Genomic DNA, 12,912 nt, shown 5'->3' with positions numbered 1-12,912 from the left:
TAGAGATAGGGGGGGGGCTGTCGCTGCCCAACCTCTGTGGGTACTACTGACCGCCAATGCGACGATGGTGCGCAAGTGGGTAATGGAGGGGGGAGGGGGCTGCATGGAAGAAGCTCGAGATGGCGTCCTGTGTGGGTACGAATCTGGGGGGCGCTGGCAACGGTGGCGCTGCCGCTCCCTCCAAGGAGATATACCACAAGCCTGGTGGTGGTGGCGGCCCTCAAAATTTGGGGGCAGTGGAGGCGACATAGGGGGGAAGTTGGGACCTCGGCGTGGACCCCATTACGGGGGAACCACCGGTTCGCCCAGGAAGAACAGATTGAAGGTTTCGGGGTCGCACAGGGCAGGGGATACGAAAGTTGGGGGACCTGTTTGTGGACAGGAAGTTCGCAAGCTTGGGTGAGCTGGAGGAGAAGTACGGGCTCCCCCCCGGGGAACACCTTCAGGTACTTACAGGTCAGGGCGTTTGCCAGACGGCAGGTGGTGGAATTCCTGCGGCTACTGCCACACACAGTACAGGACAGGGTGCTCTCGGAGGGTGGGGGGGGGGGGGGGGGGTTGGAGTGGGGAAGATCTCGGAAACTTACCAGGTGATGCAGGAGGAGGAGGAGGCCTCAGTAGTGGAGTTGAAAGGTAAGTGGGAGGAGGAGTTGGGAGAGGAGATCGAAGAGGGGACGTGGGCAGATGCCCCTAGGGAGGGTGAATTCTTCCTCTTCGTGCGCGAGGCTCAGCCTCATACAGTTTAAGGTGCTGCACAGGGCACACATGACCGGGACAAGGATGAGCCGGTTCTTTGGGGGTGAGGACAGGTGTGTTAGGTGCTCAGGGAGCCAGCAAATCACACCCAAATGTTCTGGGCATGCCCAGCGCTGGAGGAATTTTGGAAGGGCGTAGCGAGGACGGTGTCGAGGGTGGTAGGATCCAGGGTCAGACCGGGCTGGGGGCTCGCAATATTTGGGGTGGCAGAGGAGCCAGGAGTGCAGGAGGCGAAAGAGGCCGGAATTCTGGCCTTTGTGTCCCTGGTAGCCCGGCGGAGGATTCTCCTTCAGTGGAAAGATGCGAGGCCCCCAAGCGTGGAATCCTGGATCAGCGATATGGCAGGGTTCATTAAATTGGAGAGGATGAAATTCGCCTTGAGAGGGTCAGTGCAAGGGTTCTTTAGGTCGGTGGCAACCGTTCGTAGACTTTCTGGCAGAACGCTAGACATTGGTCAATGGCAGCAGCAGCTCAGGGGGGTGGGGGGGGCGGCGTGGTTTACTTTATTTTTGTTTATGTTATTTACACTGGAGGGTTGAGGGGGTGTATACACCTGTTGTGTTAAGTCAGGGTGTTAATGTTAATTTATTATTTATGTACGGTGGGGGGGGGCGCGGTTTGGGGGGTTGCTTTTTTAGATTGTGTTTTGTACTTAACCCTGCTGGGTTCTTTTTTCTTTCTCATTTTGTGATTGATATTTTATGAAAACCTTTAATAAAAATTATTTTTAAAAAAACCTTAGGGACTCTGTGGTGTCGGGGTAGACGCTGGGGGTAAAGATCAAGGTTGACATTTTTTGGTGGTTTGGTGGTATGGTCACTCTCCATAATGACCCAAAACATTCAGTATTTGACAACCTCAGTCCAATCCAATGTGCTCAATTTTTAAAAAAATGTCTCTAACGTCTTCAAGGCCCTGTTTTCAATTCACATTCCACCACAGAATCTCAGCAGCAGAGATCTCTGAGTGATGGTGATACAGTTAAATGCCTAAACTATGTGTTTAACCAACCCCAACCCAGACACACGGGTCAGGTTTGAGCTGCAGGACAGATATTCCGTGCACCTTTTGTCTGATGGTTACCCTGCTCAAGAGAAAAATCATGGTCTGTTGCCATTACAATACATTTATCTTAACTGTTAGTTTTTTTCTTCCTTCCCATTTTTCCTTTTATTTCTGTTTGTATGTTATTTTCCTTAGCCCCCCCCCCCTTCTGCCTAAACATGCTAATTTGTCTTTAGCAATAATTTTGGGTTTTTTAATTGCTGCTCTAGTGCCTTTTTATGATATCTCCCTGTCACTGCTTACACGTTGTTTGATTCCCTTGAGTTAATCCATCTCTCTACCATCTGTTCCTCCCATCTGTCCTTATTATCGTTACACTTCCTATTATCCCACCACATTCGCTTTTCCCTTGCATGCAATTAATAATGTGAAATAAAAGTAAAAGAAATGTCCTAAATACTCAGCGTGTCTGACAGCGTCTGTGGAGAGAGAGAAACAGAGTCAATGTTTGATCAAAACTGGAAAACGTTAGAGATGTTACAGGTTTTAAACAAATATACAAGCAGGGACAAGGGTGAGGAAGAATACGAGGGAAGATCCATGATAGGCAGGAGAGATTGAATAATGCAACACAAATGGGAATGGGAATAAACAACAAAGCAACTAAAGATTGGGGTCTAGGTCTAGAATAGGTGTAATTGGATAAAGCAGTATCATCACCAACAGTCGATATCCAAAATTTCTATTGACCCTCCTTCAGACCCATTTTTCATTCTTTCACTTGTCCTTTTTGTTTTTAAAATTTAGAGTACCCAATTAGTTTTTTCCAATTAAGGGGCAATTTAGCGTGGCCAATCCACCTAGCCTGCACATTTTGGGTTGTGGGGGCGAAACCCACGCAAACACGGGGAGAATGTGCAAACTCCACAAGGACAGTGACCCAGAGCCGGGATCGAACCTGGGACGTCAGCGCCCTGAGGCAGCAATGCTAACCACTGCGTCACCGTGCTGCCCTTTCACTTGTCCTTTTACCATCTTCTCTTGCCTTGCACTGGCTTTCTTTTTGTCATTGAATCTCTCCCACCTGCCACCCTATACATGCCTCCCCTTTTTATTCTCCAACACCCAATGCTGTCTCTGCACGAGCTTAAAATCTGCTACATCTCTTAACTTTTTCCAATTTCGACAAAAAGCTGTTGTTTTGAAACATTGGGCAAGATCTTCTGCTGTTCACACCGGCGGGATCTCCTGGTCCCGCGGATGAACCCCGCCGCCCCACTGCTGCGGATTTCCCAGTTGCAGGGATAGATTCAATGGGAAATCCCATTGACAGCAATGGGGCCAGAAGATCCCATTGCCAGTCAACGGTGGGCCCCCTCCCACCGCCGAGGAACACGTTGCAGGGAGACCACAGAAACTCCTGTTTCTCTCTCCACGGATGCTTCCAGACTGCTGAATATTTCCAGCACTTTCCGTTCTTGTATCAAATTTCCAGCATCCACAGTACTTTAATTTTGTACTAACGCAAGAGGTTAGCCAATATACACCTCTTCAAAAATAAACAGGATGTATTAAAGTACATTTAGGTCACATCTGTAGCAATGAATGTGCGCAAAAGAGATGACTTTTCAAGATTGTTTAACTCACTGAAATTTCTCTTTGCCATTACACAATACTCCCCTGAAGGAGTCTAGTTTTGAGATGTGAGAATGAGCAGCTTTGATCTCTTGTTATTTTCTCGCGCTTTTAGAAAGTCGTCAAACCTCACTGTGGGCGCCTATCTTGGTTTATAAAATGAATCTCTTGCTTTTATTCTTGGAGTGACTATTCCTGCGGCACATGGGAGGAATGGTTATGTCGGATGATGAAATATCTTTCTGCACCATCGACCCCACCCTAGATCAAGCACAGCCCATTCAATTACAGTATAAATTCAGATGTCAGCAAATCCCCAGCGAACACTACATACTGCATTAGCATGACATTTCCATTTCCCAGTGCAGCCATTTTCTAACTGAGACTGGCTATTTAGTGCCAGATCAACCACTTAGCCACATTTCCCACTGTTATTGTAACATCATGTCAGACTCTACTACTATGCTGCTGTTTACACGAAAAGTACTATTTGCATTGCCTTGAACCCTATTTGGTATGTTAAATATGTTGGGAATGACTGTAAAGTGCCAAATTGAAGATTTTGATTTTTTTTCTATCCCCCCCCCCCCCCCCCCCCCCCCCCCCCCCCCACAGTAACTTTCCAAGCCAATTCTGAAAAGGAAGATCCACCTTCATTTCGGGGGGGAAACGTCAAGCGGATCGATGATGTTGCACGTAAGTTCATGAATGAATTCTGTTGCAGAAAATATTAACTTCTTTTAAAATACGGACATGCAAATTAGGACCAAGAGTGGACCACCATTCAATAAGAATATGGCTGATCAGATTTTACTCCACATTCCTACCATCCCCCAGATAACCTTTCACCCCCCCCTTATCAAGGATCTATATAGCTCTGTCTTAAAAATATTCAAAGATCCAATCAGTTGTTTTCAAGGTTAAATGACATTTTTTATGCCAATGTCAACTTGTGGGAAAGATAAACACTCTTTGATATCCAAGGCGTGCAGCATGATTTCAGACAGAGAAACAGGCCCAGACAGCTCAGTCGTGATGAACACTGGCGGGATTTAACTTCCCACGCGGGGTAATATGGGTGGGCAGGTATTTATAATAGAGTGGGTGACATATTTCCCCACTCCCCTTTTGATACTATCAGAAAATACCTGTTTTTTGGGGCTTTTGAGATACTTAGACTGACTCAGGTCGAGTCTCCTACATTTAAGCAAAGTATAACCCTATTACATCAATAGGATCCCAATGTCAACTTAATCCAGAAGAAAGCTGACTTTGCCACCCTGGGAGATAGTATTAGGTCTGATGTCCAAAGAGGCTTTGCACATCCCCCCCTCCCCCCGCCCCCCCCACTCCGATGGGTTCCATGGCAGTGGAGGGTGCGAGCCACGCATAACCCCGCAGATATCGGTGGGACTGGAAAATCCCACCCAGAAACGTTTGGGATCAGGAGGGAGAGGATTTATTCCTCGTTCCAGGCCCAGACTATCACCCAACAGCCTAATTAATGAAACACCCTGAATACCCCGTCCCTGCATTTACCTTGGGCCCAGCTGGCAATACCTGGGACTCCTGACATTCTGCCCATTTCCCATTGTCTTTGTGCCCATTTTGGCTGGGAAATCAGTCAACAAACAGCATGTCAACAATGACCGGTCATTAAAATGTCCCACTGTCAAATGGACTGGCTGCTCGTGAAGCCACTTTTCTTCACAGGAGTTAAAAATGTGCTGTTGATAGCATTGATATAAGGTGTTGTGTTTGGATTGAAGTAGCCATTCAGATAATTACATTCTCAGCCTATGATACAGTAAAACATCAACAAAGGTAATTAATTCCTGGAATAAAGGTAGCTCTTGAGGCAGGTGTATTCCAAAATGATTTGAGGAAGCTGCACTGTAGTTGATGGACAATATTAAAGTTGCACCGTCTGGGATTCATTTTTTATATATCTACATCCTGCATCTTCTAGTTGTAGCATTTTGTGCTGTAAAAACACACTTCTAAAAAAAAACTACGGTGTCACCTCAGATCTGATTTCTAAATGTAATGACATATTGTCCAGGAGGTGTTACTGAACAAGTAATTGAGCCGACCACGGACAGCTCATCGTTCTCATCTCCAAGTTCATTCCCAAGATCAGAAGACCCCTGTTCTAGAATGACTTGCTTTTACAATCACACTGAGAAGGTAAGAGTTATACAATATTACTGTTACAATCTATTTGCAACCAATCTGGAAAAGGGGGAGCAATAAAAGATACAGTGCTGTAGAATAAAAATCATGCACTTGGTGTTCATGTAAGCTTCCTTGAAATTGGAAATGGAGAATTCAGTGTTGGAAAGGAGAAGCTATCTCGATCTTAGTCGATAAAGAGGTTTAACATGGCATACTCAACATTCCATTATCTGTGGGAAAACACCATTTTATTTAACAAATTGCTTGAAACATTAATCAAACTGCACTTCACCAACTATTCTTAATAAGTCTACAGTGCAGAAAGAGGCCATTCAACCCATCAAGTCTATACTGACCTTCTGAAAGAGCACCCAACCTAAGCCCACTCCCCCGCTCTATCCCCATAACCCCACCTAACCTTTTGGACACAAAGGGACAATTTAGAATGGCCAATCGTCCTAACCTGCACATCTTTTGACATACATTTACTATTGGGTCTGAAGTACAGCCGTACAGAACATTTTCATTACCTGGTACTGTGGAAAATGATTTTGAATTAAAGAATAAATAAAGGTCTTTTATAAAACATCATAATATTTGTCACAACCACAGAAGAAAATATGAATGTTTCACATTTCTAGCGAGGTATTTAATTACATTTTGTTAGCAAAATCCTTTCCTAACTCTTTTTATTTAAAAGGTGTAGGTATATCTAATAGCAAAGGAAGCTGGCTACTTTACTTTTTTAAATCTAATAATAGTTAGAGGATATTTTTAGGATATGAACACACATACCCCCTTTTCTGTACTATACTTGCAAATGTATTTATACACCAGTATTTATGAAAGGGAGAAACAACATAGGATCACTTCTTTGTCTTCCTAACACTCCAAATTGGGGTGCTAACAGAGCAATGGGCGCATGGAAATCAGGGGCGAAATTCTCCCCCAACGGCGCGATGTCCGCCGACTGGCGCCAAAAACGGCGCCAATCAGACGGGCATCGCGCCGGCCCAAAGGTGAGGAATGCTCCGCATCTTTGGGGGCCGAGCCCCAACATTGAGGTGCTAGGCCGACGCCGGAGGGATTTCCGCCCCGCCAGATGGTGGAAATGGCGTTTGTTGCCCCGCCAGCTGGCGGAAATGGCGTTTGTTGCCCCGCCAGCTGGCGCGGAAATGCGGCACATGCGCGGGAGCGTCAGCGGCCGCCGACAGTTTCCCGCGCATGCGCAGTGGGGAGAGTCTCTTCCACCTCCGCCATGGTGGAGACCGCGGCGGAGGCGGAAGGGAAAGAGTGCCCCCACGGCACAGGCCCGCCCGCGGATCGGGGGGCCCCGATCGTGGGCCAGGCCACCGTGGGGGCACCCCCCGGGGTCAGATCGCCCCGCACCCCCCCAGGACTCCAGAGCCCGCCCACGCCACCTGGTCCCGTCGGTAAATACCAGCTTTGATTTACGCTGGCGGGACAGGCAATTTCTGGGTGGGACTTCGGCCCATCCGGGCCAGAGAATTGAGCGAGGGGTCCCGCCAACCAGCGCGGCCCGATTCCCGCCCCCGCCCAATTTCCGGTACCGGAGACTTCGGCGGGGGCGGGATTCACGGCGGCCAACGGCCATTCTCCGACCCGCTGGGGGGTCGGAGAATGACGCCCCAGTTCTTTTGGATGGACACTGGTTTTGGACCCCATTGTATATTCAGTCAGGCCTGGGCTGAAACTCTATTAAAGCAATTGGAGGTTATATCAGCACAGCTAAAAGGTAGAGCAAATGGTGTTGCACCACCATCTGCCCCATGGGAATGCCAAATCCCTGCCCAACCATGCAAACCTGGCTGGGAGGAGGTCTTCGGGGGGCCAAGAGGTGAAATGCCCTTTTCAAGTCCTGCTGGTTTAAAGGTAAGTGAACCTGACTTTTTAAATGGCCTCTCATCACCATTTTCTGGGATTTCTTTGCTGATGTTTATGCTTTCATGAGTCCTGGTCCTAATTGTATTTTCATTGCTGTGGGCTCCATTTATTAGCACCAGATGTTGACCAACAGCAATTCTGCAGGATTAGCAGACGCGGAGGGATTGCAAAGGAACACCAGGCCAGTGAAACTGCCTGAGAAGTGTTCTGTGCCATACTGCCAGCTCCCCACATCCCCCCACATTTCCCGAGAAGGCTAGCACACTTCACTTTTTCAGGTGTAAAGCCGTGAAGGTTCCTTTTCTAAAGGTGGCAGTGCCAGCAGATTGCAGTGGCATCACAATGAAATACGAATGCCTGACTGACCCTTATGCTTGCAGGTACTTTAGAAATACACCTATCTCACTTTGTTCTGCTTCGGTGATATGGGATGAAAGAAGCCATGCCATGGTTTTCAGGAGTCAATTTTGCATGTTTGGCACCTGTGACAAAAGTGCTAACCGTATCTGCAGAAAAACCACCGAAGAATGATTATGATAGCTTGCCTTTCAATTATTACAGCTTTGGTGAATAAATAAAAGTCTTTTATAAAGCACCACAATATTTATCGCAACCACAAAAGAAAATATGAATATTTCACATTTTTGGCGAGGTATTGGAATTACATTTTTGCTAACAAAATCCTTTCTTAATTCTTTTCACTTAAGCGGTATAGACATATCTAACAGCAAAGGAAACTTGGCGACTTTGTTTTTAATACTTATATATAATACTTAACACGTCATTAAAAACTGGAAACATCTTTGGTGACCCTGAAGAATTGAATAAGAAAACCAAAACATGACCAGGTTGGATATTTAATCATGGCTAATGTAGGTGCAGATGGCAAGAACGTGTGTGTTCAAGATTTGATTATGGTCACCTTCTCAGTTTCAAAATTATTGTAATCACAGAACAAGGGGAAAATTCACTGAAAATTCACCAAATGTGTTCAGAAGCACCTTTAAACATTGACCTCGAAGCAAATATACTTGAGAATGATTGCTTTCATACTTTGCAAAAATAGTAATGATCTAAACAATTCTCAAAGTCAAATATTTATTCTTAATCAGTGGAGAAACAACTTTATCCATAAAATAATTTTTAAAAGAAATTTAGTGTACCCAATTCATTTCTTCCAATTAAGGGACAATTTAGCGTGGCCAATCCACCTACCCTGCACATCTTTGGGTTGTGGGGGCGAAACCCATGCAAACACGGGGAAAATGTGCAAACTCCACACAGACAGTGACCCAGAGCCGGGATCTAACCTGGGACCTCGGCGCCGTGAGGCAGTAAGGCTAACCACTGCGCCTTGTGCTGCCCTTTCCATAAAATAATTGATGTATTTATGCAAAAGACTCAAATTTGCCAGTTTATTAAAACACCATCCATCTTTCTTGTTCCATATCCATTGCCAAGAGGCCATAGGGATTCATAACTGTTTGGACAAAATGTAGCGTATCCATTTAGCGACAAGTCAGCCATTGGTATTAATTGTGGTTTTGAGTTTAAAATTGTTTTGCGGGATTAGCAAATTTGTAGATACTGTGGAAAAGGATAAGACCACAAGAATGTTGGCATTACCAGTAGTTTTCCACAAATAAACTCCATGGGTTGAATGACGGGAAGATCAGGAAGCTTGAGAAAGACATTTGGGCTTGCTATGCAACGATATTAACTCTCACGAAGGATGTCAAAAACTTGTGGTCATTAAAAAGGGAAAAATGAATAAGCATCTATATTAGATCTGTTATTCTGCAGGATAACTACACACATTTTACAAACTACATATAACAAACTGCCTTCCTCTAATGGAGAGAAATGCCTTGGGTCCATTGTAGACTATAGCTAATCAATTACTTACAACACTCACCAATGCCACAGTATTTTACCAACACTGAAATTTGTAAAATACTGGAAATGAATGATGAATTACAAACTTAAAAATATGGCATAATCATGAAATATCCAATTATCAAATAAATGCTAGTAAATACATTGCCACCAAAATATAAAATACAAATTGAGAAATATATCAACATCAAAACATGATTAGCTCGCAAATTTAATGCAAAGATGTCCCCTAATAACCGAGCTAGGAAATTTCATTTCGCATTATCTGCACATCATTAAACATTGGAAATCTAGAGGAATCTTTATTTCTCTGCCATAATCACCAAAAATATCACTGCATACGTCCATTTACATGATATGGAATGCTATTATAAATGTAGTTGGGAATTTTACTGTCATACTTTTTTAATGTATTAAAGACTATAAATACTGATAATTTTACATTGATCACAAATTTCTTTCCAATCACACAATCTTAAAGTACCTTCAGATGCTTTCCTACATTAAAGGTCGCACATAAATGAAAGCTGTTATTGTTATTCTGACATATAACTTCAGTTATATGCATGTTGGTTACTGAGCTAATAATCATAAATCACAGGGGGTTTAAAATAATTCTCAAAAGAACAAGAGGGAAGTTGACATTTGTTTCAACTCGGAGCGTTATCAGGATCTGGACTGCTCTGCCTGAAAAGCGGTGGAAGCTGATTCCATCGATTACTTTAGAAATAAGTTGAACAAGGATTTAAGTAGGGCAGCACGGTAGCATAGTGGTTAGCACAATTGCTTCACAGCTCCAGGATCCCAGGTTCGATTCCTGGCTTGGGTCACTGTCTGTGCGGAGTCTGCACGTTCTCCCCGTGTGTGCGTGGGTTTCCTCCGGGTGCTCCGGTTTCCTCCCACAGTCCAAAGGTGTGCAGGTTAGGTGGATTGGCCATGCTAAATTGCCCTTAGTATCCAAAAATGTCCTTAGTGTTGGGTGGGGCTATTGGGTTATGGGGATAGGGTGTAAGTGTGGGCTTTGGTAGGGTGCTATTTCCAAGAGCCGGTGCAGACTCGATGGGCCGAATGGCCTCCTTCTGCACTGTAAATTCTATGGTAAAAGTAACTTCCAGGGCTACGAACAAAAAGCAGAAGTGTGGGACTATTGATGACTGCTCTTTCAAAGAGCTAGCACAATGGGCTGAATGGCCTCTTTCCATGCTGTGTGCTGTTCTATGATAAGAGACCAATAGAGGTATAACATCTGTATGAAGCAATATGATTTAGAGCGTCTCGTGAGCTATTACAGTGCCTTGCTGAGCGTAGATATTTTTCAGAAATACAGTGAATGCCACAAAGTGGCAGAGTTGCAGTTTTATGAGAATTAATTTTTAATTTAGAGTACCCAATTCTTTTTTCCCAATTAAGGGGAAACTTAGCGTGCCCAATCCACCTACCCTGCTCAGCTTTTTAGGTTGTGGGGGTCTGACCCACGCAGACACAGGGACAATGTGCAAATATGGAAAGTGGCCCAGGGCTATGATCAAATCCAGGTCCTCGGCGCCATGAGGCAGCACTGCTAACCACTGCATCAATGTGTCGCCCATAGCTTTCTGAGAAACTTTTAAATCACTATGCAGTATAAGGGGAAGGTTATGTTGTGAAAATTTAAGATAACTGCATCAACTATACCTTTACCCACAACAATGAAATGTGCAACCTATTGCATAATACGTATTTCAGTTTCGCAGGTTAGATATGAACTGTTTTCAGTAGTTTACACATCATGGGCGAAATTCTCCCCAAACGGCACGATGTCCGCCGACTGGCGCCCAAAACGGCGCCAATCAGACGGGCATCGCGCCGCCCCAAAGGTGCGGAATGCTCCGCATCTTTGGGGTCGAGCCCCAACATTGAGGGGCTAGGCCGATGCTGGAGGGATTTCCGCCCCGCCAGCTGACGGAAACGGCCTTTGTTGCCCCGCCAGCTGGCGCGGAAATGACATGTCGGGACGGCGCATGCGCGGGAGCGTCAGCGGCCGCTGACAGTTTCCCACGCATGCGCAGTGGGGAGAGTCTCTTCCGCCTCCGCCATGGTGGAGACCGTTGCAGAGGCAGAAGGGAAAGAGTGCCCCCACGGCACAGGCCCGCCCACGGATCGGTGGGCCCCGATCGCGGGCCAGGCCACCTTGGGGGCACCCCCCGGGGTCAGATCGCCCCGCGCCCCCCCCCAGGACCCCGGAGCCCGCCCACGCCGCCTTGTCCCGCCGGTAAATAGGTACTTTAATTTACGCCGGCGGGACAGGCAATTTATCGGCGGGACTTCGGCCCATTCGGGCCGGAAAATCCAGCGGGGGGCGCACCAACCGGCGCGGCCCGATTCCCGCCCCTGCCGAATGTCCGGTACCGGAGACTTCGGCAACTGGCGGGGGCGGGATTCACGGCGGCCAATGGCCAGTCTCCGACCCCCTGGGGGGTCAAAGAATGACGCCCCTTATTTTGAATATACAACACTTTTCTTTAAGAAAAGCTTGAAATTCATTGAGATTAGATCATTGTTCATTTCACTTTTATAAACCATGCTTTTAGAGCTGGGGGTCTAAATAGCCATATATACCAACAAATTCATTTTCTTAATGGTCAGCATTTTAAAAACAATTTTAAAGGCTGAGCACCCTCACTAACTCGCCGCCTGCTCCTCAAAGCCTGTCCACCATCTACAAGGCACAAGTCAGGAGGGTGATGGAATATTCTCCACTTATCTGAACGAGTGCAGATCCAACAACACTCAAGAGGCTTGAGATTATCCAGGACAATGCAGCTTGCTTGATTGGCACCCCATCTACAAACACTCCCTTCCTCTACCATCGGCACAAAGTGGCAGCAGTGTACACCACCTATAGGATGCACTGCAGCAACTCATCGAGGTTCCATCGACAGCACCTTCCAGACATGTGACCCCTGCTACCTAGAAGGACAAAAATGCAGGGCAACACCACCACCTGCAAGTTGCCCTCCAAGCCACACCTCATCCTGCAACTCATCAAAGTTCCTTTGTCAGCAACTTCCAAACCCAACCTCTACCACCTTGAAGGACAAGAGCAGCAGAAGCATGGGAAGAACAACACCTGCAAGTTCCCCTCAAAGTCACTCAGCGTCCTGACTTGGAAATATATCATTTCCTTCACTTCCGCTGGGTCAAAATCCTGGAACCTCCTTCCTAACAGCACTGTGGATGTATCTACACCACATGAACTGCAGTGAATCAAGAAGGCGGCTCACTATCAGCTTCTCAAGGACAATTAGAGGTAATAATGCTGGGTTGGCAGCAATGCCTACGTTCGTGAAAGAATTTTTAAAAATCATTGAATGTACATTGCGAATTTACAGCCATTCATTTCCTGAGTTATCAATATAGCCTGATGGTGTGGTTTCCTGACAACCCCATGAATTTGGAAAATCAACCCTAAATGTTGCATCTGCACTAAAGTAAGGGTGAAATAAACCTTACAATAATAAGGCTGACAGTCGAGAATTTTCATTGCATTTTTAACACTCA

At 45.9% G+C, this 12,912-nt stretch overlaps 1 protein-coding gene across 2 annotated transcripts in view; it reads left to right on the top strand.

The window, feature by feature from the left end:
- The window catches only part of ptprb (protein tyrosine phosphatase receptor type b), a 169,023-nt gene that overhangs the window by 18,476 nt on the left and 137,635 nt on the right, over positions 1 to 12,912 (top strand). For both annotated transcript variants that reach the window (XM_072485101.1, XM_072485102.1), the window contains exons 3-4: positions 4,012 to 4,092; positions 5,459 to 5,583. In XM_072485101.1, coding sequence (XP_072341202.1) covers positions 4,012 to 4,092; positions 5,459 to 5,583 — 206 coding nt within the window. The remainder of the gene's footprint in view (positions 1 to 4,011; positions 4,093 to 5,458; positions 5,584 to 12,912) is intronic.

The sequence above is a fragment of the Scyliorhinus torazame genome, chromosome 19 (genome assembly GCF_047496885.1).
Source record: "Scyliorhinus torazame isolate Kashiwa2021f chromosome 19, sScyTor2.1, whole genome shotgun sequence".
NCBI classification, from domain to species: Eukaryota; Metazoa; Chordata; class Chondrichthyes; order Carcharhiniformes; family Scyliorhinidae; genus Scyliorhinus; species Scyliorhinus torazame.
The sequence above is the reverse complement of the archived record's forward strand: the minus strand, read 5'-3'. Positions and strand labels throughout refer to the sequence as shown.